Here is a 24,159-nt window from a genome sequence, read left to right as displayed (position 1 = left end):
CTGTGCTTTCGGTAAAATCACCAGTGACATATTTGTTAGGATATTCAAAGGCCAGATCTGGGATATTGTGTTCAGGTGAACCCACCTTGTCTTGTGAGGGACAAAATGTCCCTGGAGCGCATTTTACGGGTTGGCACCAAGATGGTATGCAGCATGCGAGGCAAGGACTACGCTTGAAACCCTAGGGATGTTCTCCTTGCACTATAGGCAGCTTCGAGGTGACCTCATACTCACCTATCGTATACTCACGCATAAGATTGGACTTGACCTAACTGGGCTATTTACACCAACTCCCCTACCAGCCCTTCAGGACATTCTAGGAAACTGACTAAGCCAAGGTCTGATTGCATCAGACTCGAGGCTCTGCTCTCTAGGCGGGTTGTAGACTTGTGGAACTCCCTCCCTGAGGATGTCGTTATGGCACCCACACCTGCAGCTTTCAAGCGACGATTGGATGCCATTTCCCTGCATCTACGCATGTTCCTGCATGCATAGTCCCCCTCTTCCCCCTTTACTTCTCGAGCACACTCTATTTTTTTTTTTCTTTATGATGTCACATGACGGATGCCAATGGGTACAGCTGTCACTGGGCGCGTGGGTTTTACTGGTTGGGATGTGGTTGACTGTCTGCTACCTTGGTTTCTAGGTACCGGATAGCGGCACTCTGCCAATCCCAACGATGCGCAACTGAAGGAACAATCACGGGATTTCCTTCCTAACGTTCCGGTCCCGGCGTGTCGTGAATTTGTTAACTAGGAGACTGGACACTGCTCCTTTAGCTAACCTTCTACAACTAATACAGGCAATAGAGTAATATCCCTGTAACTGTGTGGTTGTTACATTCTAGCCCCTACCTTTTTCAGCAAATATTAACTAGCATGCTAGTTAATATTTGTTAAGTAAATAACTATTCTAAAAATGATATATAGGTAGTAAGGAGGCGTTATGGTTTTAAAAACGTATCAGCTCTACCAAGTAAATTATAAAATCTTTTTAAACCTTACTCCAGTTTATTGACTCCTTATACGAATATTGACCTGTCTGTTTTCCCGTAGATGCGTCTGTGACGAACGCAGCTAGCTAGCTTAGCTAGCTAACTAAAGTTGTGTATGGTGCTGTATAGCAGAATGTATCATTTGACTAATAGCTACTCATCTTAGCTAATCTTGTTTATAAAACTCAGCCTTACGTTTGTGACGACGTAAAAAACTTTCAGTCGGAATTCCCTGTGGCATAGATTGTGTCGATTACGGTACTATGTATCGCCTCTTAGCTAGTAGCTAGCTAATTAGTTGTTTTTCCAAAGTTCATTGCTCCTAAGGTAATTTTGAATTCCCGTGTGTTGAAGTATTTGTCATTTAACGCTACAAGTTACAGCTTGCTACTTGGCACGATGTGTGAATTTTAACGGTAACTTGCTGGTTATATAACACTAGCTGGTACTCTAGAAGTACCTTTAGCTAGCTCTCTAGTGCATAATGCTAGTGGCAGTGTTGTGTGGAATTCTGTGCTGCGTTTTTCTGGCTGTAGTAGTTTTGATTTTACGTGTACTGTTGGTGCTACGGAGAGGTACAGAATGCAAACCAGGGGAAAAGGGCTCAGTGTGCGTTCTTGTTGTGGCCGGATCAGGTAAAATGAACACATTCCATGCTACAACCATCCGAACAACATAGACGTTCAATGTCTAATCAGGTATGTCAATCACTTATAGGTGGTCACACGACAGAGATAATTCGTTTGATGGGGAGTTTATCCCAATCATATACCCCACGACATTATGTAATGGCAGACACTGACAAGATGAGTGAAGACAAGATCCGCGCATTTGAGGCATCAAAACAGAAAGGCAACATTCCACAAGAGGTAATGGTTGTTTTCAGCATGCATCTATGCTTCTCTGCTTCTCATATGAGATGGACATTCACGTATGACCAGTAGATGGCAGGATTTCCTTTGCTGTAACACTTCGCACTCTGACTCGTTCTCTACTGTTAATGTTCATTCGTCAACTCTTACGTAAGATGCAAACCTATCCTTTATATGAGCGTCGTCACTTATGCTCCACACATCGTTTCTTGTTTTGTTCTGTCTCAGTTTACTATTCATCGGATCCCTCGCAGTAGAGAAGTTCGCCAGTCATGGAGCTCCTCCGTGCACAGTACTCTGTACGCTCTGGTGTACTCAGTTCCTCTGGTGTTCAGACTCCGACCTGACGTGGTAAGCCGCCGTGCTCCCCACCTCTGCCCATATATCCCACACCCTCATTAACTTTTCATTACAAACCTTTACTCAGCCCATCTATTTCCCTCCTGTTGTTGTTTAATATGCAACCAGACTTGAAAGTTCATAACAGATTTATGCATTTTGCTATTAGGTGGCTTCAGCTCTGTTTTGAGGATGAAATGCTGAGACTGTATTTTTATATTATCTCACATTCTTCACTTATTTATATCTAAAGACATTGTATCCTATGTGCTATCACCACTAGATGTCATGTCCCTTTCTGTTTTATCTTGCTGTATGTCTTCTGTGGTGCCTTGGCCTGTGCTGTCTGCCACTTAAAGCATAGAATAGAAGGTCATGAGTGTCACAAGGTTCAACATTATAATGAAAATTAAAACCTCCCACATGGCAATTAATTAAGCCCATTTTCATAGCATATATAAGAAATAGTATATGCAGTTTCACAGAGAAATTTAGCTTTCGCTTTACTTATAAAGGACTTTGTAAATAAATAACTTGCTAAAACTTTCTTCCATCAGTAATAGTCACACATGCCCTCTGAATTGACATGTTCCATTAGTTTAAAGCCTGGTACTGTTATATTAGTAGATTAGTGCCATTTTCCTATGACATGTAAGGGTTAACTGTGATTCAGAAACTCAAAAACATATGGCATTTCTCATTCTGTCTCCAGTTGAGTGAAAGTAGGGTGAAAAATGGAGAATATGTGGAGAAAGAAAGATAAAAAGAAGAGTGCATGAGGAGTTGAGTAGGAGTGAAACTCTGGATGCCTTCCTCTGCCCCTCCTCCTGAGGTCGTATAGTGGGAGTGGAGTCTGGTTTCCGGATGTGGCGGGGCCTGACTGGCTCGTCGGCCCAGCTGTAAGGCTGGCCTGTCTGTCCTCAGCATAGGTGGAGCTAAACAGCATTAGGTTTCTCCATTGCCAAGATAAATTTCTAGGATGTGGAGGAGCCTAATTAAGCAGGTTATATTTGAGAGTTATAGTAGCAGAGTCCAGGTGAGAGAGAGGAAGAGGGAAAGCTGTTGTGAGTGAGGGTGAATTCCTTTTGAGAATTCACCCCATAGAAGCAGCCTGATTATAAAGAGGGAGCAGAATGCTGTTCAGCAAATCTCTAATTATCAGGCCTTCTTCGCATATTGTCATCATTTTCCACTTTTCTTTTCAGTGCACTGTTCAGAACGGAGGTAGGTGTAGGGTCGGAGTGCAGTCAAAACCGTAGTGCTGCCTTGGCATTTCTCTTGAGGTTTTACTTTTACATTTTTTTTAGCACTGCTAATTTTCTTTGCTAACTTTTTGTCAGTAGGTAGGTCTACATGTCAGAACTTTACTTGTAACACTTAAGTGAGCTGTATTATCTGGATAACCCTCACATCTTTTGGTTGTGCCACGCTGTCTGTTGCCACTGTTCATTTAGAAGCACGTCTTTATGGGATCTCTTTCCCTGGCTGTGACGTCTCACGTACAGGTCGACACCGCGTGGCGGCATTCCTCAGTATGACTTAAAGCTCGTCTCTGTTTGTTTTTACCAAACTTGAGCATGTCGGCAAGAGGCGCTCAGTCGTGGGCGCCGCATTCCAAAGAGGAATCCGAGGGAACTTTGGGGGTGGGGGGTGGGGGTCAAGGCTTGGGAGTCAGGGGGGCGGTGGATTCAGACCTTGGTTTGCCATAAAAGGGCATGCGTGAATCACAGCACCCATCAGTACAGCCCACCACCTCCAGATGTGTCAGCACAATCCAAAAGGCTGACAGTGTCTCGTCAGACCCAGCATAATGTGATACAGTCTGTCTGAAGCCAGTGGGCTACGGCTCAAGCCAAGCACTACTGTTGGTTTAGAGCCATTGAGAAGTTACATAAGGGCTATACTGAAAAGCCACTTTGTGCTATAACCAGTGGTGTCTATTCATGAATTAGTTTTATATTGATGGGTTAGATCCATTGATTAGAGTTATTCCAGTATGATGGCAGTAAAAGTGTCAAAAAATAGAGCTTACCAGTAACTAAGTTAACAGTAAAGTTTGCCTTAATCCAAAAAGCATTTGAGACAAACTTTACGTATGCCTATGTTATTATATTTAAGATCTATTTGAGTCAATTTAATGAAAGGTTGTATTATATTCAAATAAACTAGTAACGAGGAAAACCACAGTTTTGTTCCCAGTTTCTATTTGCTCCATGTTGGAGTAGAGGCTTCAATAAATTCCAGTGCTAGACAGAGGAATTAACATCCACACATACAAAAAGTTTGAGGGCAAAAAAGAGACATTTTTCTTCCATTGGTTCCAGTGCCAGAGGGGCCCAGCTTTTCCTTGTGTGGAAAAACGGAGCAGGGAGAGGAGGGGTCGTGTAGGTCATATGGTTTCCAAAAACAAATGGCGGTGGCTGGAGTGTTGCACGGTGAGCGGCCCATCCTGGTGGTGTTCCGACCCGGCTCCTCACTGAGCAGGACCATGCGGCTCTGCTCCTCGGGGTTCCGCATTCTCCTTTTTTCCCCCCTCTTTCTTTTTTTTCCCCCTCCTTTGAACATCCAGGCCAGTGCCTCAGCCCCATATGTTTCATCTTAACCTTATAAGGAAATTGTTAGGGGATGGAATGGAATGGCCTGTTGATTGTTTTAAGGAAGACTCTGATATGGAATATAATGCTTTGAGTGACTGAAGGATTCACCAGGCAGTGTTGGGAGAATGACACTTAACTAACCATGTCAAGATCTGCAGTTCAAGACAAAATATCACTATAATTGTGACATGCATGTGTGGGACTGTCACTCTATACTGATTTTATTATTGTCTTTTAGAAATGTACAGACCAGTGGTGCCGCAGTCATCAGCATGCATGGCCAAAAAATCAGCAGCTTTTTTTTGTGTGTAACAATTAACAATGAAAAACATGTGCCTGTAGTTTTATTCCATCTGCACTTGGTTTTATGCAGACCGACATATGTATAAGCAGAATGCATCCAGCTGTCAGACATAACAATAACAGAAACTAGGGCTTTGTAGAACGGCTGTACAAACGCACTGGCTCTCAGTGAGAGGGAGACATCCGCGCAGAGTGTCTGGGCCTCCTGTGAGGAGAGCAGAAGTGGTGACCCACTTTTGGTTTGTCTCCATTATATTGAGCTTCAGGACCTGGCTATGGCAGCATGCTTGATCAGCCTTGGTGTTAAAAACAGCCCATTGGGCTGAATATATTTATTCTTGCCAGGTGCATGACGACTGTCTTGTTAGTCTCTGTCTTTGTCTGAGTTTTCAGAAGATTGGTAAATGATTTATAGGTATCTGTCTGATAGCCTTCTGGGTCTTTGCAGCCCTTTTATTTTGTAGCTGCAGCTTAGATGTAAGCGTTTCAGCCTGTGGTTTAGTCGAGTGTGAGCTGACTCACCCTGTCTGGGAGGAAATGACACAGGCTGATGCTCAGCCTCACCTGTTTTCACGCTCCTTGATGCAGTATGTTTTGCGTGCTGTAGGATAAGATGACGTCATCAGTCTGTAATCAGACACCTCCTTTAGAACTGTTTATTCTCCTGGGAATTAGGAAACTATTTAAGCAGGTTTGTAGAGAAACGATTGAGGAAAGCACAGGTGCACATATCCACCTGTTTTAGCATTAGAGAATAGAAACAGCCATTTTTAAAAGTGTGAATCACAGAGGGAGCTTCATTGTGTATCTCTGAGCTCACAGACCTGGAAAATGAAATGGTTATTTTGTTTTTGATAAGACTGAGATAAATTACCTCATTGATGGGGAGTGTATGAATATGAGTGCAGTAATATGTATGAGAGTGTGAGTGAGCAAGCCTGCTTTTAGGTGAGTGAGTGTTTTGGTATTTGTACAAAGTTTGCATATTTGAGTTCATTCTGTGTGTGTGGTGAGTCACTAAGGTGTGGAAAGGTCAAGCTGTCCTGTGAAATCAGGCCTCAGCTCTCGATAGGCAGGTGTGTGGAGGAATGTAAGGAATGTTCAGGTAGTTTTTGATTTCAGTATAATACATGGCAACTTTGTGCTCTTTCCCTGTCCCTCAAAAGCTGTAGAGATGCACCAAGCCAAACTTTCCACATCAGCCTACTTTAAGTCGTGCTCCATCAGAGTACGTCCCACAGTGTCATTTGATATAGGGATGAGAATGGAAGCATAGCAAAAATGTAGTGCTAACTTGTAAGGCTTATCTGTTCATGACTGTGACTGCACCAGCTCTTTTCTCTGAGTACAAGAATTAAATGAAAATGAAAGCTGTTAGATCTAATTTTTAAAGTGTTTTTTGATTGTTTTGCAAACTACTTTTTCTTTCATGTCCACAATGATGTGCTGTACTTTGACTAGTTCCTGGATGATTAAAGGGCAGGGATGTTTAAAATCGTACTATTTATTTTGTATTGAATATAAACATCATGTCCTTTCAGACTTGCATCTTCCTGGCAGAAGATCCAAATGGCCTTTTCACAGCTTGGCCAGCACTCATACCAAATGCTCTGAGGTTTCAGTACACAAGTGCAGGCATCCATAGAGCTGGATTCAGCCTTTCACTGTTGGGTGACAATGACCTCATGCCCGAGTAGACCTGCAGCAACATGTGAAGTGCAAATACTTCTGAGGAAGAGCACCCACCGAGGCCCTGCCCTCTCCAGTCACTTCTCCATGTGCATGACTGGGACATGACCAGTCCAAGTCTACAGGAGCCAGAAATGGAGTACACACACACAGATTTTATATATATATATATATGTGTGTGTGTGTGTGTGTGTGTGTGTGTGTGTGTGTGTGTGTGTATATATATATATATATATATATATATATATATGAAGCCTGGCTTTTTCCAGCGTTTCTGCACGCCCTGCTCAGGGCTCAGTATGGTGATGGCTTCTCCAGACTCCATGGCCTCTTTCCACAGGAGTCTGACCGCCTTCCTGTGCAGCTCCTTTTCTCCAGTCTACAGTCTCTCGTATTTCTGCCACTTGTGGTCTTTTACCCTCAGTCTATAAAGAGATTTAACCTTTAATTTATGTTTAGGAGATCTGACCTAAATTGTGTGTGTGTGTGCTGCAGGTACTGTGTAACGGGCCTGGGACTTGCGTGCCTCTGTGCACTGCTGGACTGCTCTTGGGGACCCTAGGGCTGAAGAGGGTGCTGCTGGTCTATGTGGAGAGTATCTGCCGTGTGGAGAGCCTCTCTCTGTCTGGAAAAATCCTTTACCACCTCGCCGACTACTTCTTTGTGCAGTGGCAGCCTCTGCAAACTAAATATCCCAAATCTATCTACATTGGAAGAGTAGTATGAGTAAAACCTGACTTGACATATAATTTACTATCAGAATGGCACATGTAATTCAGTAGGTCATGTGTCGTCTGTTACTTTGACATTTAGAAATATGCAGAATAGCACAGATGCTATTGGTGGAATACATTGCTTCATGTTATGAGTCAAATAAAGAAGTGCTTTTTTTTTTTTTTGTATGTTATACATCTTCGTTCCTTTGGGGTTACTTAAGGACCACAGTGGTCCTTAAGAGAATATAAGGTAAACATGCTGATGATTAAATGTCCCTGTCAAATAACCTGGGTTTTCTGCTCTGTTTCACTTGAAAAGCAGAAGTCTTGTCCAGAAGATTGGCTGCTGAAAGAGCAGTCATTGTGATGTCAGAAAAAAAATGTACTGCAGAAGAAAGACTTCTCTGCACTGCAGACATGCACAGAGTCACGGTGAACTGTAAACTTGTGGAAAACTGCTGTGGTTTTTACTGCTCTTGAGTTAAAGGTTTTACCTGAATGAAAGGAGTGCATCAGTCTATTAAGGGCTAGGCTTATGCTCAGACATGATATATCTTGTTACATTTCTAAAGAAATATTTCGATTTACACAGGTCAACATACAAATGAGCATATTTTTAAGATCTGAGAAATTGTTACTGATAAAATATCAAAAACCAGGTTAGGACATTTGTGGATTTTTTTTAAAGAATATCAGATATAACTGGGCTGATTTTATGTATTTTATGTATTGCCTTCATCTATGTAAAAATTGAAGTGTTACTAATGCTTATTCTGTGGAATGTGCAGGTGCCTTGTGACTATGTCCCTAAAGCTTGTTCTGTGGGGTGTGCAGACACCTCGTAGTTGTGGTCCCAAAGTTGATTCTGTGCAGAGTGCATTCACATTGTGGAGCATTTCCTGTCCATGCTACTGCTGTTGGACCCATGCTGAGAGGAAGCAGCGTGAATAATTGAGATGTTTTCCGGCAGTGTAAGAAGAGGGGGGGGGAAGGGGACAAGCATGGATTCTTTGCTGAAATATTTCCTTTTTCAGCACTCATCGCTGGATACTAGTGTTTTAAACATAGTCTTGCTATTTTTGATCAGCATATTTGATTGATAGGGGAATAAAGAACTTTAGACTGATTGCACATGACTGCTTATGCCATACTGACTGAGTAGGCTTCCCCCTCCCTGAAAAGTTCAGGTTACTGATTTGTTAGGTTGTCTCTTCATTTTGTCTAAGTCACTGTGTTTGCTCTATACTACAGGCTAGTGACTGACAAGAAAGCAGACAGCTGGAATGTTGCATAGAGTTTCAGAAATCAAGACATGCAGCTTATGACTTGGTATAAGCATATGCCATCGTAGAAAACAGTAGGGCTTTTTAAAGATCCTCTACATCTAGAAAATGTATTACAACTCTGCTAAAGTACCAGGAAGAAGTGTATATTGAGCAGGACTGCAGCATGGAAAGGCAACTGCTGTTATTGGCAGCTGGTTGCAGTGATTAAGTCAACAGCAGTGGGCTGAGATGTGCAGACGGTGTAGCAGAACTCCAACACTCAGGTTAAAGTGATCCAGCACTGACTGGAATGTTTACGGTAAGTGAGGGATGAGCATTATACATCTTCACCATAAGTCACGTTACCTCCTGACATGCTGGGTATGTAAATAACACTTGAAAGATGACTGGAAAATAAAGCAGACTTGCTGTGGCCCAGATCTCAGCACCTGTTCTCAGCTTATCCTTTCACCTATTATAGTTGATCAGAAAACATTTTACCTCACCTGGCTGACTTAACTAGCCTGTCTCTTTAGAGCTCAGTCTTGGTGCCAAAGCTATTTGGACTTTTACCATGTTGTTGTATTGCATACTATATGTAAGTCAAAGGTGACTAATGTTTGCAAGATCTTTAGATTTTTAAAATTCCCTCAGCTGTGTTCATATGTTCAAATGCTGTCACTTAATATAGAACCAAAATTTTCTATTGTAGTCTATACACATAGATAAGGACTACTAAATGCACATAAATATATGTAATAACAGTTAATCTTCAGTCACTTATTTAAAAGTAATAGATTATAGAAGGTATATTGCACATACTTTAACTTTTAGAAAGCAGAGTCAGTGGGTTCTACGTTCTTTTACCTCCTCAGAAGAACCTTGGAAAGTAAAAATGTGACCAGAGCCAATTTATACAAGTCTGAGCCTTTGTTTAAGCCGCTGTTTATTATGAAAAAAAAGCAGTGAAATAACATATCGCCGTATGCAGTTAAATATAAAAAAAACCATATCGAATATGTTTTCATGCATATCGCTCAGCAATGTTTGGAATCTCAGCCGTCAATAGATCCCGACCACAGCACCAGTGTAACAATAAACAGGGTATCGTATGTAAATCAGCCCACTGTGATTGGTTGGTATAACAATAGGCAGGGTATCGTATGTAAATCAAGCCACTGTGATTGGGTGAAAGAAATCCGTCAATGGCCTTGCGACATTTTTCCTCACAAAAATCATCTACTGAAGCGAGAACTTTCCGAGTGAGCGGAGGCAATATCACGAAATTTCCGAAGTGGGTGAACTCGTGCGGATTTAATGTCTTTTGGCTGTGCAGAAGTGGATTGCCGAATTACCTCGATTGTGGTTTGAAATCAGATTTAAAAACACTTTGGTTCCAGATACACTGATACAAAGAAACTTTATAGAATCATGACTCAGTTCAACAAGGGACCAGCCTACGGATTATCTGCAGAGGTTAAAAGCAAGGTAAATCTAAATTGAAACTTTCTTCGGCTGTAACATGAAATGCAATAAATATTTGACATATAAATGATAGACTCCTGTCTTAATGAGATAAAACATTGGTAATGCAATGTCTTTTTAGGCATCTTCCCAGCGTCCACTTACAGATACTGATAACTTCCCATGTATACACTTTGTTCATATTTTTATTCAGAAAAACTTTTTTTTCTTGAAGATACAGTAAAAGTGTGACAGAGGAGTAACCTACCTCTAGCCACTCTTTTGAACTGAGGAAAACTTGCCTAGGGATAAAGTAAAAATGTGGCCTGATTGCGCGTTCATTGAAAAACATTAGCTACTAAAAGTGTCATGGAACCGTACAGGCTATTTTTTTTTCCTTTGGAATGATTTCAGACCTAAGATATATACGCTAATGAGCTATAGTGTCGATCCATATGTAGATTTTTTAAAAATATTAATATTTTGGAATTCTGCGGTCCTAGTAATACGTAGGCCTATATGTCGATAGGCCAATAGCTTTATTTCATAGCAACTGAGAAAAAATCTATTAAAGTGAGTAACTTTTATTACGGATGAGACGACCAAAAGCCAAGTACATTTTATCTCATTGTTGGAAGCCATGGGAGGAGCCGGCGAGTCTGCACCCCCTCCCAGTATCCTCGGAGTAGCAGTAGACCATTGGGAATACCAAATGTTTTTACTTCATCGTAACGTTGCATTGCATATATGATGTGCTTGTGTAAAATAATGGTAGAGGTTGATGTAAGGTGCTCGCTACTCTGTGACTGTCGTACCGGGAATGCATAAACAAGTTTTGCTACACAGTTGACGTTGTAAGGGAGAAGGGAGAAGGGAGGGGGGGGGGGCACTTTTGGCCTGTTAGCCTATTGTTTAGATGTTACATGCTGGTCACTGCTTAAAATGATTATTCAGTTACCAGAAAGGGGAAAACTTCCAACTAAGTAGCATTTTCAATGAGAATGGAATTCCTTTGGTTGTGACATCATAAACTACAATGCTGATTTCTAGTAATGAGAGAGCTTTGCAAGTCTTACGGAATATTCAGAAATGTTTGATTTGCAGTCTATAATACTAATTCAGTATTTTGCAATCATTGTTGTGGGAGCTTTCTAGTAAAAGTCTTTGGTATTTAAAACCCAGAAATTCTGAACATTCCTGAGCTTTGACGTTTACCGAAGCAGAGGGGTACACGGTTCCGCTGACCAAGATGTCTATAAACAGGCAGCACTTAAATACGGTAGATACGTATTTAAGAAAGGCAACTTGCTACAAGTGTGATGAATTTGTCCTGGAATGTCTGTGGAAGCACAGTTAAACTATATAAAAGTTGTGGCTCTACTGGCTTACCTCCTGTAGCCAAGGATATTTCTGAATCATGTGATCCACATTTTTCTGCCAAGCCCTGCCTTGTAGAGCACTTTACTGTTAAATAATGCTAGAAAGTAATTTGCTTTGATTCACTACTAGCAAGACTGACAGTATAAGCCATTAATCCTAAAGTAAAACATTTGAAGTTAGCTGAAAATAATAGTGAAACAGTATTTTCACCTCCAACTCTTTTTATAGTTTTGCAAATGTATTTCTAGAGTTTTTATATCACTCTCTTATTGGGTTTCTAATTTTGGATTTATAATTTCAGTAATTATACACCAGCTACAGACATTGTGCTTATGCAGGATTTTGACTGTTTTATATAAAAATGTTAGAAGTTCATATAAAGTAGTTAGCAGTTGATGTCATTCCTCCCTTTATTGTATATTTTGTGACATTTGTAAAGGGACAGTCTGGGTGAAAATTGACTTCAGTAGTGTTAGAACATCATCCGTCTCAGGAGCATTTTGTTTCAAAAATTTTTACAATGAGCTTTTGGAGACTTGTTGGTCTTGTTCTTCTAGTTTTAGTAGTGGCTGGGTTTGCTGAAAGCTGAGCACTCGTTGCTGTTTGTGTTTTTTGATTCTGTGACCCATGGGAAGAAAGTGGAGGAGGCTGTGAGTATTCAGCATATAAGCAAGGGTCAGCTATTTTCTATGAGTTAGTTCTCTCGTTTGTACAATGTTTTCTGGATGATTAAGATGAGAGAGAACAGTTTGAGTATCACATGCATTCCCACCCACATTGACCCTCACTGGTTACGTAATGCGTTACTCAAAGGTCAGTCATTACAAGTGTATTGGCAAAATGCATAATTTCCCCATTCAACAGTTAATACAAACTACACTTGCTGTAACCTAGCTAATTTTATTTAAGTAAGGAAATAGTACAATTTCCAGAACTATTTATATTCCTGAGTCATCAGATCTCTAGGGATTGGGGGTGCAGGGCATAGGAGCTGACTCTGTTTTTCATTTAATAATGTTTGACATGGCCTAGAAAATGGCTGTTGTGATATGATTTACTGCTGAGACTGGTTTTAGTATAGCATTTTCTCAAGTTGATGATGACTTCTGTATTAGTTGTATGCAATGCATGATCCCCCACATTTTAGCTTGTTGAATGAAGACACTTTTTTTTTTCTGGCTTGTGAAACAAACCCTTCATCACTAGTGAATTTCATGTTTCTTTTGGCAAGCTTTCCTATCTTGCTTTCTGCCTGCCTGGTGAGACTGTGGAACAGAGTGAGTGGGACAGGAGCCACATCACCTCTGAGCAGGCCTGCGCTCTTGCAGGATGACGGCTTGGTGCTGGGGGTGGTAGTGTTAGACAAGAGGTTGGGTATAGTATGATTGCGTGGTTTTTGGTATAACCACATCATGTTACCCAGGTGACCACGAGCCATTCCTTCCTAATGCCACATTCTAAGCAGGGCTGTGGTGTAAGACACCTTTACGGATGCGTCATTCGTGCAGATGGGGTGGCAGAGTGGGTTGGGGGCTTGCTGCGTTCTCTGCAATGTGCTGATGAGCAGCGTTTTCCCAGATTGGTTCAGCCTGGGTGGAAGGCTGCAGCTGGACAGGAAAGTCAGTTTCCTTAGGCCTTTGTTGCACTGCTTTTGCCTCCCACATCCTTTGCCAGGCTGTAAAACCAGGCCTTTGACAGGGCCTTCTAAGTGATCTGGATCTTGATTTAAGGGAACTTTATAAGAAGCTTTGAAGGCCAGGTGGACAATGTTATCTAAGAATTATGTTTGTTTCTGTAATTCCTGTTTTATCCACCCATGTCTGCCTGTTTAGGACTGATCCTTGAGGGTTCAATGACTTTTTGTTTTGTGGTGTTGTCATCACTGATCTAGTGACTTTGCCCTTCAAGTTCTGTGTTTGAACTGTATTCATGTTCTGCTAATGTGTAAATGGTTCTAGTTGACCTCGCATGCAGTGGATCTCCTTTTTCTGGTTGCCTCTCCTGTTAACTGCAAGTTAAATTTTAATGAGTACAAGTTTGAATACCTCTACACCCTTTGTCCAGTGTGTGGTAATATTTTTTATCAAGACATACTATGCCATGGTTTATAGTGAGTCTGCTAAATGCCGTAATGTAAATACAGTATATAGGGAAATTCATAATTCCGTTTACTATCTCTTGCAATTTCGTAATAATCTGGCTCCAATATCTAAATTTCTGACATCCCACATTAAACATGTTTTAGCACAGTTCTGATCTATTTTTGATGTCGTAAGGCCTGTTTGTTGAGCTGAATGTTGTGCTGAAAGCTGGGGCTGCCTTACTCCTCTCTTGATGGTTGATGGTCTCAGTGGTTGTCCTGTTAGCTCAGGCATCAGGAAATGCTTAGCTGTGGTGGTGGTGGTGGTTATGATGAGGAGGAGGAGGAGGAGTGAATGGCAGTTCAACCCCTGTAGGATTGAACTGCAGTTTTTCAGATTTTTCTTTAGAAACTTTAATGACATCGTCAAGAAAGGAGAACTTAACTAGACTTTTTTGGGGGACAATTGGCAGTCCTCCCAGAGGATGAGTATTGGAAGAAGTGAGAAACTCTGCCCTTTAATCTTGCCCTGTAATCTTCCACTCTGCCACATAGGAGTGTCTCTGTTTTCTACTGCTCTTTTGCTTCATCAATTAATTTCTAAATGAATTGGCCCAGTGAAGGGACCATAATTGTGAGAGAGAACTATAATCCATGGTAACCTTTCATATTGCACACAAGAAAAACAGTTGATCTTTTGAAACTTATGGAACACAACTCCATATTTGCCCTTTTGAAAATGAGACTTTATAAGGCTTGCCCTTTTGTCTGTCATTATGTGAGAAAAGCCTTCATGTCTGACCTCAAATTGCACAGAGGGAGTGACGGTGCCCTACAGTGCTGTTTTTTGTTTTGCTTTTTCCTGACTTTTTCCAGCAGCCAAGCTTTTTTGCAAGGGACCAGTGATTCGCTGCACTCCAGCCAAAACTGGCCTACTCGGCACTGAAAAGAGGGGGTGAAAGTAGCATTCCTAAGGCCTGGAGGCTTTTGGTTAGGTTTGAAAGGCTACCGTTAACCATATGTTTGTAAGAGCACTCAAGGACAGCTGTTTTGCATCGCTTTAATATTACTCCCTGAGACCTTTCTCCTAACCCTGTGTTGACCAGGCATAAGTGATATAGTGGCAAAAGGCTGGTGAGGAAAAAATTATATTTGGAACTGAAAGGGCATTGGAGGCCTGATGGGTTTTTGTTTATCTCATGTGCCCTGCACCTTAGCATTTCTTCTTTTTGAGATTCATTCATAAAGAAACAAGCTGCCAATGACAAACTTAAATGTTTTAAAAGCTACATGGACAACATATTCTTTGTTCCTCATACTGTACATCTGTCTTCATTCTTTAATTTTATAACTTCATATTGAAAGGCTTTGATGCACTTTGCACAGTAGTTTTAACCACATACAACAAACCATACCGGGGATCTGTACATGCCTGCGAGTACACAGCAGCTGGAAGGGCAAGAGGCTGAAGCAGAGTGCACCATATTTAATGAAGGCCCCTGCTTATCATGGGGCTGTGGGGGGCTGTGGGGACAGCTCCAGGCCAAAGTGGACACCAGCTCAGTCTGTCTTGGCTGTCCCAGGGACCTGGGTCAGTGCATGCTGCAACTATCATAGGCTCTCCCTGCTCACTCACATGCCAGGCCTGATGACTCCATCTGCCCAGTCAGTGGAGGACATGACCCCTAAGCTGTCCTTGAAACGGCACACCAGTAATAAATGTCATTTCCTGGCTTTTGCGTTCATGCCAGCTCTGTGGTAATGTCAAATGGCTTCACTTAGCATTCAGCTTCCATTGAAGGTAATTTCTTCACTAGTAATGGGGTAATTTAGAGTTTGCACGAGGCTTTACATTCTGTCTTGTTTATTTGATTGTACCTCTTAGGAGCATGTATGCTCACAGTTGGATTGTATACCTTCATAGATCCTAGCTTTGTTGACTTTGCCAGTTGGCAAAGTTCAGTTGAATCATGTTTTATTTAATGCGTACAATTACAGAAGGAGAGTTTACCAGCCACAGAGGCTCCATACTCTGGCTCGCTATATGAATTTCCATTCTGTTCATCATAAACATGTCTCTGATGCATCACATGACTTTGATAAAAAACAAAGAGCCAAACAAACAAAACATGAAGCCTGAGCAACTTTCCTTTCAGTTTGACTGAATTAAGCTTGTGGCACTGATGGTATATTGTAAACATTTCTATATGAATCTTTTTCACAGTATCAGCTAGATGTAGTTTGGCATGACTGAACAGGGAGGGGTTATGTCCTAATATATAATTAATATGATTGCTATCTGCAAGCAGCTACCATGCCTTTCTGAGGACGCAAGACATACCATGATCATTCCAGCAACAAACATTAAAATATTGTAATACACTTTTTACCTCTGGGTAAAGAATGTGAGGAATGCTAGTGTTCAAGTTTCTTCTATCTTCTCTGTTTAGATTGCTCAGAAATATGACCCTCAAAAGGAGGAAGAGCTCCGCTTCTGGATTGAGGAGGTAACAGGCATGCCCATTGGAGACAATTTCCAGAAAGGTCTGAAGGATGGTGTCATTTTGTGCGAGTAAGTCTGCTGTGATTGTTCTGCTGAAAGGTTTGGATGTGGCTGTGTGTGTGTGTGTGTGTGTGTGTGTGTGTGTGTGTGGGGGGGGGGGGGTTGGGGGAGAGAACTTGCACATGTCCTGATCTATGTCTGTGCCCTCCTGCTCAATACTGTGCAGTCTGCCATTAGAGTGAGAGTATGCTGACTCAACATGCATGGCCAGACAGTCACACTGTAGTGTCCTCCATCTTCAGGATATCTTGGATCAGGCATTTATGGAAATGACCTCTTTTTTTATGTTCTCCATTTCTGTTTTAAGCAGATTTATTTTACAGGACAATGCATTATAAACTTTGATATGGTTTATTGTTGTTTATTTTAGGTTAATGAACAAGCTACAGCCAGGTGCCATAAAGAAAATCAACCACTCACAGTTGAACTGGCATAAGGTAGATTTACACCTTTTTTTCCATCTATCTCCAAGTCTTTGTTGTGCAAGGCATTTTGTGTTCTGTAAAAGAGGGAGATGCTTTCAGAAATAGCACAGTTATGGCTCTACAGAACCCTATTCTGCACTGCCATGCTGTGGGAATACATGGACCCATTCAGCAGCATTTAACTCATTCACTAACACCAGATCTTTTATCTTATTACATTCTGATGAGCCCTCACTGTTATGTTTCCTTTAGCTGGAGAACCTTGGGAATTTTATTAAAGCTATCTTATCTTATGGCCTGAAGCCCAACGACATCTTTGAAGCCAATGACCTCTTTGAAAATGGGAACATGACTCAAGTCCAGACTACACTGCTTGCCCTAGCCAGTATGGTATGCTCTCCGTCGCTGACATTCAAATGAAATCCAGTGAGGTCTTCCCTCACATTTCTTTTACCATTTACCTGCATATTTTTACACTTTTTGCTCATCTCTATCTTTGTGTAGTTAAAGGTTATTTTATTACCTTTTTGTAGGCAAAAACCAAAGGACTTGACACAAAGGTTGATATTGGAGTGAAATATGCAGATAAACAGGAAAGACATTTCGATGAGGAGAAAATGAAGGCTGGCCAATGTGTTATTGGACTTCAGGTAAGACATGCACCATCTAATGGCTATAATATCAGACTGATGGAGCCCTGTTATGTTATCTTGTAGCATATTGTACAAGTGGACAAAGTCATTATTAGCCAATATTTTCAGATGGGGACTAACAAATGTGCAAGCCAGGCTGGTATGACTGCTTATGGCACACGGAGACATCTCTATGACCCAAAGACACAATCAGATAGACCTTATGACCAGACCACCATCAGCCTACAGATGGGAACAAACAAAGGAGCCAGCCAGGTATCCCCAAAATAAAAAATGAATCAATTTAAAACAATTTATCTAAAATGTGCTGATTGAATATTTTTATGATGCATCCTACTTAAGTGTGAGCCGTGCTCAATAATTCCTTTTTGGCAATGAGTATTATTCCTATGTGCAGGCATCTCACATGTGTTGTATCCTCTCTTTAGGCTGGCATGTCTGCCCCAGGCACCAGGAGAGACATTTATGATCAGAAGGTCGCAGTGCAGCCGCTGGACAACTCCACGATCTCTCTGCAGATGGGCACCAACAAGGTGGCCTCCCAGAAGGGCATGAGTGTGTATGGGCTGGGCAGGCAGGTCTACGACCCTAAGTACTGTGCCCCCACCACGGATGCAGTCATCCATGCCAATGGCAGCCAGGGCACAGGTACAAATGGTTCTGAAATCAGCGACAGTGACTATCAGGCCGAGTACCAGGAAGAGGAATACCAGGGGAGCTACCATGATGACTACAGCAGCCACTACAATGACCAGGGCATTGACTACTAGGGAGAGCAGTGCTATTAGTTGAAGCAGTATTAATGCATTATATATCAACAGAGCAAGTCTTTTGCTATCTTTGCTAGTCTTCCTCTTGTATTGAGGGATGAGAGAGGGGTGTGTGTGTGTGTGTGTGTGTGTGTGTGTGGGGGGGGGGGGGGGGGTGTTACTGCCTTGGGCTTCTCCTCTCTCAAATCCCTCTACTGCAGCTCCTGTATTAAGTGGCAGTGTTTTAATTTGGTCAGATAATCTAGAATGGCAAGAAATCTAAAACCTGCTTATCATAACATTCTTTTTAAAATGTTTGTTTTTATAAAGTATGGAGAACTGTGAAGATTACCCATTTGAACTATGCAGCATTTGCTCTGTAAGGTTCTACTTTTATATCCTATAACTGGTTGTTTGGTTTGTATGTTTTTAACCAATTGATTTCCACATCTCAGACTGAATAAGTCCTACCAGTCTTGAAGATTGCCAGACAACCTGTGCTCCACTGCAGCCTAAAAGGACTGATGGAAAAGTGGGGAAAAAAGTGGACCAAAAGTGTTTTTACATCACTGGAAATTTGCATTTTTCTTAGCTCAGAAAGATTGATGTTGTGGTGCTTTTAAAAAGTTCCTTCGTTAGACTGGATTACCAAAAAGCCCTTCTAGTTTCCTGCTTTTTTCAAATAGTTTTATTTGTGCCATAATCTCTAATTTTCATATAAATTCCACTCCCACTGTATTTATTGTCAGTTCTCATTTAAACTGTTCTTCTGTCATATGGTTATTTTTTATGATTAAATTCTTTGTTATGAATAAAGCATTCAATGCCCTGTTTGTCTAAGAATTTCCCTTTTGAAGAGTTACAATTTTATATTTTGTTACTTGATATGTCCTTTTAAAAGCAATGTATAGCCTTTTCAGTACCCTCTATAAAATTGCTATTTTATATGAAGTGTTTCAGAGTAGTAGTCTATAGCTGAAGTATGGTTACCTAGAAAGCCTCTGATGTAATTAGCTGGCACACAACCTGTATATTTTATGAAGGTGAATGGCACAGAGAGGCTATTTTTGAGGCTACCCTCAGATGGTGCAGGAGGGCTTTTGGATGCTAGCCCTTGAACCAGCAGCCCAAGGTTTCTGGAAATGCTTATATAACTTCTTTGAGTGGAAAACCAGAAGCTAAAATATCTGTGAATAAAAGTCATTGGAAAGAAATTGCATCTTGTGCTTATACATATATCATGACAGATGAGAGTTTAAAGTGAGTTACTGAAAGGTTTGCATCTTGGCTTGTGTATGTTTATGCATTCTGGGATATGATTCTTTATGTGCTCGAAATAGTGCACTGTTGGGTCAACAGGTCCAAACCTGTTCCGGGTCCAAGGGAAATAGATTTAGTTATGTAACCTGACTTCCTCCTCCAGCTGTGAGAGCTGAGTGCTGAAAGAAGAATACCAGTCCTCATTTCTCTGAAATGATGGCTGATTAATAGAGAGTCGATGCTATAAGCCATATTTTTTCACTCAAGTTTGAATACAAATTTTTTGTTTGTTTGGGGTTTTTTTGGAAGCAAGGTGACATTTATAGATTTGTCACATCATGGAAACTTGCAGTGTATGCATAAATTATTTATCCTGTAAATAAAATGGCAAGATTAGCTAAAATCTCTAGCCTCTGAAATTCCCTAAAACTTTGAAGTAACGTTTACAATACTTCACCATTGAAGATCTGCTACTATGTGAAAATAGTTCCACAGGTTGTTCTGTGGAAATGTTCTTCCCTCCCTTTCTCCTATTCATGTGGGAATAATACCAGACCTGACAGTCAGTGATTGGCTGCGAAAGGTCCCAGAGTGAGGCCATGTGAGGAGAGGAGCTGAAGACCGAGAGAGTGACGGAACCATTGCTGGGCTTCCTAAAAAATCTATGGCATCCTTTCAAACACTGTCTCCCTCTTTTTCCCCCTTCTTTGCCAAGGAATAATAAGTGCTTTGTACTAGCTGTGGAATCTGGGATGAAAACGCAAGACTCAATTATAGGGAAGGTCTTAAAAAAAAAAAAAAGACTGTTACTGCAGCAACCACTGTGGGCCTTTAAAGGGAGGCAGAAACCTAACCAGTCATGCAGCATAGCACACAGCAGAGAGCTTGCAGTTTGAGTTCTCCCTAACTGCTGTGAGTACTTAGGGCCCAAACCATGTTCAACCTCTACTCTTCAAAGCCTGCTGTTCTACTGTGAGTGTAGTGATCCACGCTCCTGAAGACTTTCCCCCAACTCTGCATCTGAGCAATAACTGCTACAACATCTACCTAATGCCTCTGGTAGTTTTTGTGTTTTTATCGTGAAAAATGAGGCAATGTCTCTTGCTATTGGAAAACTTTAGTGTAATTGCATTAATTAAGCCATTCAACAATGGAGATATTAAATTATACAGAACCATGATCAATACTGATTTGACCAATGGCTACATCATAAAAAACAAACTAGTTCTTTTTTTCTCAGTTCTGTATATGTGAAACATGATCAAGGTATTCAGCAGCCTAGCAGCTCATAGGGGTCCAAAGACAATAGTGAGTGGGACTGAACTGGATCTGTAAAAACAGTCTCAGGTCTGCAGTCTGGACTTTATTCGCAGATCCTTCCTGCATGCTGTTCTTCAAGCTGTAACTCACCACACCTCAGCATAAGAGAAGAGGCAATTCAGACAGGGAGAGGAGAGAAGAGTGGAGGGGATGGAGTGAGGATGATTTTGGTTTAAGGCAGACACGCCAAGAGGGTGTGAGGGAGGGAACTGGTGGGAGGTGGATTTCCTGGAGCTGACAGGCTGCTGATCACAGTGAGATACAGCCCCCTTGCTGTCTAAAGCTGGAACTGATCCAAGACCATTGGAATTGCCTGGGGGATGCCGCTAGGTCTTTGGGAGACTGTAGCTTTCCTAGTTGCTGGTGCAGTTCCAACATTGAGTGGACTTGAATGGAAATAGCCCTAGATTAATGCCATTGCACCTTCCTTTGTTTCCCTGTTCTGCAGCCAGCGGTAACATTCCTGTCATGCCTTTGTAAATAGAACCACTTGAGGATGGTGACGTTAATTATGTTAATTATGTAATTATGTTTTTATTGGTCTTGATAAGTGTAACCATGTCTTTACTATTCTTAATTCGGAAAGTATTTCTTGAAACATTGTAGCTAACAGTTTAAACTCAATTGATGGTGTGTGTTTTCACTGATGGTGCATGGTATGATTTACATTAGAAAATTTTATTTAGCTGAACTTTTTATGCCACATACAGAAGATCAAGAGGTGAAACAAGCCACATACTATGGCTTTCCCCCCAACAACTCCATGATCCATGACATCCAGGATCTCCCTGCATGCCTGTAGGCATTTTCAGGCAGAATAAGTAAATTCCCCAGTTGTCGAAAGAAAAAAATCTCTGTATAAACAAGGTGTTCGGCAGCATAGATTTCCCACAGCCTCCACAGCCAAACCAGAGGCCTGTCCTCCCTTATTCTACAGACAGGACACAAAAAAGAGGGGCAACACTCTCATTGACAGGAGTAGTAGCTTTTGCCAAAGTGGGTTTATTATTAACATTATAATAAAATAGATTTTATTAATAATAGTTTAGACAATATTAGTAATTATTATGCAATGTGTGTCCGTGTCTTTATGTTAATCAGAAACAGCTGGATTCTGAATGAGAGTTAGTGTATAGCATTATCTCTGAATTGTTTGTTTCTCAGGCTCAGATGAGGTCTACTTTTCCTGGGCATTGACATCCAGTCAGACAAAGCCACATTCATGGCCAACCTGGTCTCATGGTAGGAAAGGGTGATGGAATGTAAATCTGTACTTCCTAAACACCAAGCAACAAACCAGCACCATGATCCTTCGAACAATGGAATGGTTCTTCAGAGTGATGTGGTGCTACAGACATCTGATATCAGTTACTAAAAAGGGGAGGTAAGCTTTCCACTGTTTTACAGCCAATTAGTCACCTAGTATGTCCCCTTTACAGACATTAAAAGTTCAGCAGGCCTGGGACAGAAACATGTCTACAGGCCAAGTCAGAATTCTCTTGCAGCATGTGATGGAACTCACACAATGGGATTTTTTCCTCATAATTTAAGATTTACTGGTTTCACAAAGGACTCAGGAATCTTTGCTTGGGTGTAATATGTTGGTGGGTGTAATCTGATAATAGAATGGCACATTTTTAGAGCATTTACTTCAATTCTAAGAAAAAACTCTGATATAATCAGGCCCTTAAATTCCACAAGTGCAAGCAGGAACCATTAATGGTAAGTAATTTTCAGGAGAGGGTACACAGAAATTTCATTGCTCCTGTCCAGAAAAAGAATCACACACTGAGTGAGTGACTGACAGTCAGTGATCATTAAAAAACATGCCATGGTCTTGCTAAAAGAATCTTCATTAAAAAAAGGGCCACCACTGGTGTTTTCTTTTGACACCTTTCGACAATGAGCAGTGTGTTTTCTTGGACCAGAACTCCCTGAATGGTTTTGTTGAGGAGGAATTCTGATGGAGTGCCCAGACTATGCGCTGATAGGTCTGACTAAAACTCTGGACTGTTATGTAACAGTCCTCATAGTCTATAATCTTTCTTTCCTCTCTCTTTGTCACTGTCTCTTTCACTCATACACATATTTATACTGATATCCTATCAAGATGTCTGTAATTCTTTGCCTGGTTTCATCTTACAGTAGTGCATTCCACTGACCCTACAATAACATTTTTGGGAAGTTATTCATTTACCATAGTCTTTTTTAGTCACCTACTCATCGCTGTACAATGCAAGACAATACGTCACTGATATTGCCACACCACCCCTTTAACGTCTATTAGTGAAATAAAAGAATAATCTATAAAGCAAATATGCTAATTCTATTATCTTTCTCTGTGCAGCTTTACACTTTACCTGCATGCACTTTGTGTAAAGTCTTTTTTATATCATGTATATGAATATTTTGTGATAATAAACAAAGTTTACAAAAGTGTGATCTCATGATCTAGTGCTGAAAAACACTCAAATTCAGTTAATTCAACAATTAAAGGTAAAAGTGAAAGTGGAAAAAACATTAACAAATATCTATGCACAATGAGTATTCTATTTCTTCTGTGAAAAAGGTAAGATTTTCCTATTGCATTAGCTGAAAAGGCACTATGAGTATCCACTCCTAGGGTTTCTTACATGCTGCCAACACTGTCATTCCAATGATTAAAAAATCATTAACCTTTGCAAGCTACCACAGTTTGACCTAGACAAGAGAGATCCAGAATAGCACCAGAACAAAAGGAAGTTCTTTTGCAGTCACACCCATACAGCCATGCTATCCCTGTTGCCTGTGTTTGGGTCTGCTATGTGGGGTCACTATTTGTTTCCTCAGGATTCTTTTGGGTCAGGGTGTGATGAAAACAGCAGGATGGGTCAAGACAGGTGCAGAAAGTTAAAGATGCAAGGGCCATGTGACCATGGAGATGGCTCTACTGACACCTGAGTTTCCCACAGTGTCTGGACAGGAGGGAGTCTTGATGCAGTTGAGGCTGGTGGGAAAGATCATCATTATACAGACTGTTAACAGAGGGATACATTTATGTTACTGAAAATAGGAAGCATTTCAAAAATGGGTATCCTGTGGCAATATTAACAACACAGTGTCTGCTGTAGCAAAATGAGTAATTACATTATGACAGCATGTGAAATGTCTATAGAATTCAGTGTATGGAACCAAAAGGAGAGCCCTCTCCTTTAGAGAGCTCTGCATTCCCTAGTCACCAAAAAGTAAGGACAGCACACAACCCTAGCTAATAAAACATGCTATATAAAATACTTTAAAAAATAATACATTGGCATAGGATTAGTATAATTTATACAAAGATTATTGTCCCTTAACATACATAAAACTTCATAATACAGATATTCAGTAGAGGACCTGCATGTGTAATTACCAAGTTGTAATATGTGTATGATAGGGAGCACAGATACAAAATCTATTGTATATAAAAGTGGCTATAGCCATTGCAAAAAAAAAAGATCTAATAAGCAGT

The 24,159-nt window shown here is 40.9% G+C and overlaps 2 protein-coding genes across 4 annotated transcripts; both read left to right on the top strand.

The window, feature by feature from the left end:
• The first annotated feature begins 1,037 nt into the window (after positions 1–1,037).
• Positions 1,038–9,220, top strand: alg14 (ALG14 UDP-N-acetylglucosaminyltransferase subunit). Of its 3 annotated transcripts, XM_035530882.1 has the most exons (5): positions 1,038–1,629; positions 1,712–1,863; positions 2,095–2,217; positions 7,049–7,185; positions 7,290–7,367. In XM_035530882.1, exons 1-5 carry the CDS (start codon positions 1,479–1,481, stop codon positions 7,354–7,356), a joined length of 630 nt encoding a protein of 209 aa, XP_035386775.1. In that variant the 5' UTR covers positions 1,038–1,478; the 3' UTR covers positions 7,357–7,367. The 3 variants fall into 3 exon arrangements, with proteins under 3 accessions (XP_035386775.1, XP_026871523.1, XP_026871515.1); XM_027015722.2 differs by lacking the exons at positions 7,049–7,185; positions 7,290–7,367 and adding an exon at positions 6,647–6,980; XM_027015714.2 differs by lacking the exon at positions 7,049–7,185 and having other exon boundaries at positions 1,041–1,629; positions 7,290–9,220.
• A 790-nt stretch (positions 9,221–10,010) lies between these two features.
• Positions 10,011–19,303, top strand: cnn3a (calponin 3, acidic a). The gene is made up of 7 exons (XM_027015753.2): positions 10,011–10,263; positions 16,150–16,271; positions 16,633–16,699; positions 16,940–17,077; positions 17,221–17,337; positions 17,449–17,595; positions 17,769–19,303. The coding sequence occupies exons 1-7, from the start codon at positions 10,207–10,209 to the stop codon at positions 18,108–18,110; spliced, it is 990 nt and encodes a 329-aa protein (XP_026871554.1). The 5' UTR covers positions 10,011–10,206; the 3' UTR covers positions 18,111–19,303.
• Positions 19,304–24,159: the final 4,856 nt, after the last annotated feature.

This window comes from Electrophorus electricus, chromosome 10, assembly GCF_013358815.1.
Source record: "Electrophorus electricus isolate fEleEle1 chromosome 10, fEleEle1.pri, whole genome shotgun sequence".
In the NCBI taxonomy this organism is placed as follows: domain Eukaryota; kingdom Metazoa; phylum Chordata; class Actinopteri; order Gymnotiformes; family Gymnotidae; genus Electrophorus; species Electrophorus electricus.
The sequence above is the reverse complement of the archived record's forward strand: the minus strand, read 5'-3'. Positions and strand labels throughout refer to the sequence as shown.

Bases quoted from the DNA above. Each gene is read 5' to 3' on its own strand.
- alg14 (XM_027015714.2), top strand. From the start codon at position 1,479: ATGCTAGTGGCAGTGTTGTGTGGAATTCTGTGCTGCGTTTTTCTGGCT. The intron at 1,630-1,711 runs GTAAAATGAACA...AATCACTTATAG, and splicing joins TCTTGTTGTGGCCGGATCAG to GTGGTCACACGACAGAGATA. The intron at 2,218-7,289 runs GTAAGCCGCCGT...TGTGTGCTGCAG, and splicing joins TCAGACTCCGACCTGACGTG to GTACTGTGTAACGGGCCTGG.
- cnn3a (XM_027015753.2), top strand. From the start codon at position 10,207: ATGACTCAGTTCAACAAGGGACCAGCCTACGGATTATCTGCAGAGGTT. The intron at 16,272-16,632 runs GTAAGTCTGCTG...TGTTTATTTTAG, and splicing joins GATGGTGTCATTTTGTGCGA to GTTAATGAACAAGCTACAGC. The intron at 17,596-17,768 runs GTATCCCCAAAA...TCCTCTCTTTAG, and splicing joins CAAACAAAGGAGCCAGCCAG to GCTGGCATGTCTGCCCCAGG.